The sequence below is a fragment of the Physeter macrocephalus genome, chromosome 15 (assembly GCF_002837175.3).
Source record: "Physeter macrocephalus isolate SW-GA chromosome 15, ASM283717v5, whole genome shotgun sequence".
Classification (NCBI taxonomy): Eukaryota; Metazoa; Chordata; class Mammalia; order Artiodactyla; family Physeteridae; genus Physeter; species Physeter macrocephalus.
This window is the reverse complement of record NC_041228.1, coordinates 21,485,181-21,488,835: the sequence shown is the minus strand read 5'-3', so window position 1 is coordinate 21,488,835 and position 3,655 is coordinate 21,485,181. Positions and strand designations below refer to the sequence as shown.

The window sequence follows — 3,655 nt, the reverse complement described above, 5'->3', positions numbered from 1 at the left end:
GCGGCATGTGGGATCTTCCCGGACCGGGGCACGAACCGGTGTCCCCTACATCGGCAGGCGGACTCTCAACCACTGCGCCACCAGGGAAGCCCAGGTGATACCACTTTTAAAACCAGAGTCAATCTTAATCATTTCTATTTATACTCCATATGGAGCTATTTATCATTAGAAAAAATTAGGTGGAAGTGGTTTAAGTGTTTCAACTTTTTAAAATGCACGCTTTCAAGTTAATTTGTAGTCAACAAAAGCAATTGTCATTTGAGGAGAAAACCTTAAGCATAATGATTTTCTTCTAAATTACTGAAGTTTCCTTTTGTAAAGTAAAAATTATTGACAGATGTGATGATATGTTTTAGGGGTCTTGAAGGGAAGGTAAGTAGAGCAAAGATTTTACATTTTATGTTTATGCGTGTTTTTTCACTTTCCCGTATTTCATATTATTTCTTAGAAAGTCATGTTTCATATTGTTTGAGACTATACCACCAGTATGGAACTGTTTCAGGCTTTTAAAGACTGGGAAGCAGGGGAGGAGAGACTCTCGGGGGTCGATATTAATGAATAAGCTTGCATACATACAGATTTCCTTAAATTTGCTTGTAGGATTATAAAATTACACAATTAGAAGCAGAGCTGAGTCTAGAATCTGAATCAGCTAATTCCTACTTTATTTCTATTCTTTCAGTCTCTGTGAGCATTCTTGACCCTTTCTGAAACATAGAGTAGAAATGAGGGACATCACCTAGTATATTTACCTTTGCATTAGTTTGTAATTTGAGGTCCTAGAAAATTTGTGGTCTTAGAATATTGATCAATATAAAATATTGATAAATCCCGTTCACATTGTTGTCACTTAACTGTTTGTGCTCAGTTTTCATGTTTTTCTTCCTTTCTTTATCATAAAATATACTCCCATTAGTAAGACATACTGATTTGAAAAGTAAACCTGGGATCTCTTTTATTTTCAGTATAGCCCTCTTTAAGTTCTTAGAAATCTCTTTAAGGCATCTGATTTAATTGATATATTTGAACTAAATAATTCTATTTTTGGTTTTAATAGGATCAGAATTTGTCTATGAAAGTAAAGAAAAAGCCCGGAATTCCTCTCATGTTCATTATTCAGAACACTATAGTCTTGGACAAACCTTCTCCAAAAACAATTGCATTTGCTAAAGCAGTAGAGTCCGGTCAGCTTGTCTCAGGGCAAGAGAAACAAAGTATCAAGCAGCTCAAAGAGGAACAGGGTTTAGTAAAAGACCCTGAACAGAGAAGAAAAAAAAAGCGCAAGAAAATAAATGGCCCTAATCCTCTTAGCTGTTTGAAGAAAAAGAAAAAAACACAGGATACAAACTCATCTGCCTCTGAAAAGAAAAGAAAAAGAAAAAGAATCCGAAATAGATCTACCTCAAAAGTACTTTCTGAAAAGCAGAATGCAGAAGGATAATGAGTCCTTTGGATACTTTTAAAGACATGCAAATATGAAAATGAATTTCTTTTTGAAACTGTGGAAGTACTTACATTAAAAGACTAAACTTATTTTTGTAAATGAATATTGACCCACAAGTGTTTGTATAAAATTATTTGTAAAAAAAAAAAACAAAAAAACCAGAGTGGATGGATTTAGGTGTGATCATGTTCACTTTTCTGAGAGAATTTGGAGGGTTTTTTTGTAATGTAAAACTGTTGTCTCTTTCTGTCTTACTGCTGCCCCCCACCCTCCAACATTATATGCAGATAGTTTTAAAAAATCGTATAGTACCAAAACACTTGTGACAAAAAAGAGGTAATCCCTTTTTCACATTCACAGAGGAAATTTTCTCTTTCAACTCATGTAGTGGTTGTAGAATTTACCTGTATATTTCCAAATAATATGAATCTGCTGCTACCTTTGGATCTGCCCATTATTTATTGACTTCCTACTAGAAAGAGTGGAAATTTTGCTTACTTATTTTACTCCACCATTTTTCTAGTATATTAATATTTCAATCTTTATACATCCCAAATTTAGTATTTTCATTTTGATGACTATAAACTCTGTTTACTGCTAAACCAAGTAGCCTGCTATGGTTGAATTTATTTTTTATGTTACTTTTTTGTTATTCCAGAAGTTAATAATGGTCTCATTTTCTAGCATCTGACTTGATCTTACCATATTCTCCAGTAACTCTGGAAAGGATCTCATAATTTTCAATATAATATCAGGTTATTTCTTACCCCTGGAATACTTCTGGAGCCAGCCCTCTGTCCTCCAACGTGGAAAGGTTTTCTGCCAAGCATGTTGCTCAGCTATCACCCAGGCATTTCCTGTCCTTATCCAGAGAATCTACTTTGTCACTTCTGTAGCCTAGATTCTTCGTTCTACTCGTTCTCGATTTCCTCTTCTGCTGTGGTGGAGCATAGAGTGTGTAGGAGGTACATTTTTTGAGGCTCAACTAGTGTGTCTAAACCTATATTGGTTGCACTGATAATCTAGCAAGATAAAGAATTCATTGTTGAAAAATCATTTCTCTCAATTTTTCTTGAGAACTTCTTAATTGTTTATAAGGTCCTAGGGGGAAAAAAATCCCTTTTTTTGAGTTCTGGAGGATGATTTTCTTTTAGATGTAAATGTTATCTTAAATGGCAAAAATTCCAAAATAATACTCTTTCAGGTTGGCTTTAAATGTTACTTTAAAAATGTCTAAAGGGGGGCTTCCCTTGTGGCACAGAATTGTGGTTAAGAATCCGCCTGCCAATGTAGGGGACACGGGTTCGATCCCTGGTGAGGGAAGATCCCACATGCTGCGGAGCAACTAAGGCCATGCGCCACGACTACTGAGCCTGCACTCTAGCGCTCGCGAGCAACACCTACTGAGCCCATGTGCCACAACTACTGAAGCCGGCACACCTAGAGTCCAGGCTCCACATGAGAGAAGCCACTGCAATGAGAAGCCTGCACACCGCAATGAAGAGTAGCCCCCCTCGCCGCAACTAGAGAAAGCCTGCGCACAGCAACGAAGACCCAATGCAGCCAAAAATAAATAAAATAAATTTTTTAAAAAATGTCTAAAGGGTTAATTCAATTAGGAATTGAATAATCGAGCTTTTCTTTTTTGGCCCCCTCCCCAATTGTTTTAATCATCCTTCAGGCCAAAATTAAAGTCGCACTGTAAGTTTGAAGTATAAAGTTGTCAGATTGATCAGTAGCTCCTGACTTTGAGCTGCCTGTGATACCTTCAAATAGTGGTTCTAATCTGTATCCTTAGAATATCATGATCATGTATGAAGTACTTCATGAATAAGTTCTTATTTATGGCTAAAATAAATAACTTTTCTTAAATATGAGAAAATTCAAATTTATTTCTGTAGAAATGTCATTCTCAGTTGAATTCAAGAGGTGCTTTTTTGGTGGAAAGTGGAATTTTAGCTTTACACCAGGAGGACCACACAGGCTATGTTACCTGTCAAGATAGGTGAGTGTTTTCTATTGTCATTTCATGATTCTGGTTTAAATTCTTAATGGTAGGAACATTTTTTTTAAAGGAAAGCAAAGGTACGGGAAAAAAGTGAATATAGTTCTGTAGTTCTTGTGAGGAGAAATAACATTTGTCAATAATGACAAGAGTTAAGATTAGGAAATTAAATGTAGATGAAGTGATAAAGTGAAATGTACACTGAT

The 3,655-nt window shown here is 35.8% G+C and overlaps 1 protein-coding gene across 1 annotated transcript in view; it reads left to right on the top strand.

Annotated features, from left to right (window-relative positions):
• Positions 1 to 3,285, top strand: part of UTP23 (UTP23 small subunit processome component) — a 7,437-nt gene extending 4,152 nt beyond the window's left edge. The window contains exon 3 of the mRNA XM_024129433.2: positions 1,058 to 3,285. Coding sequence (XP_023985201.1) covers positions 1,058 to 1,441 — 384 coding nt within the window. The 3' untranslated portion in view covers positions 1,442 to 3,285. The remainder of the gene's footprint in view (positions 1 to 1,057) is intronic.
• Positions 3,286 to 3,655: the final 370 nt, after the last annotated feature.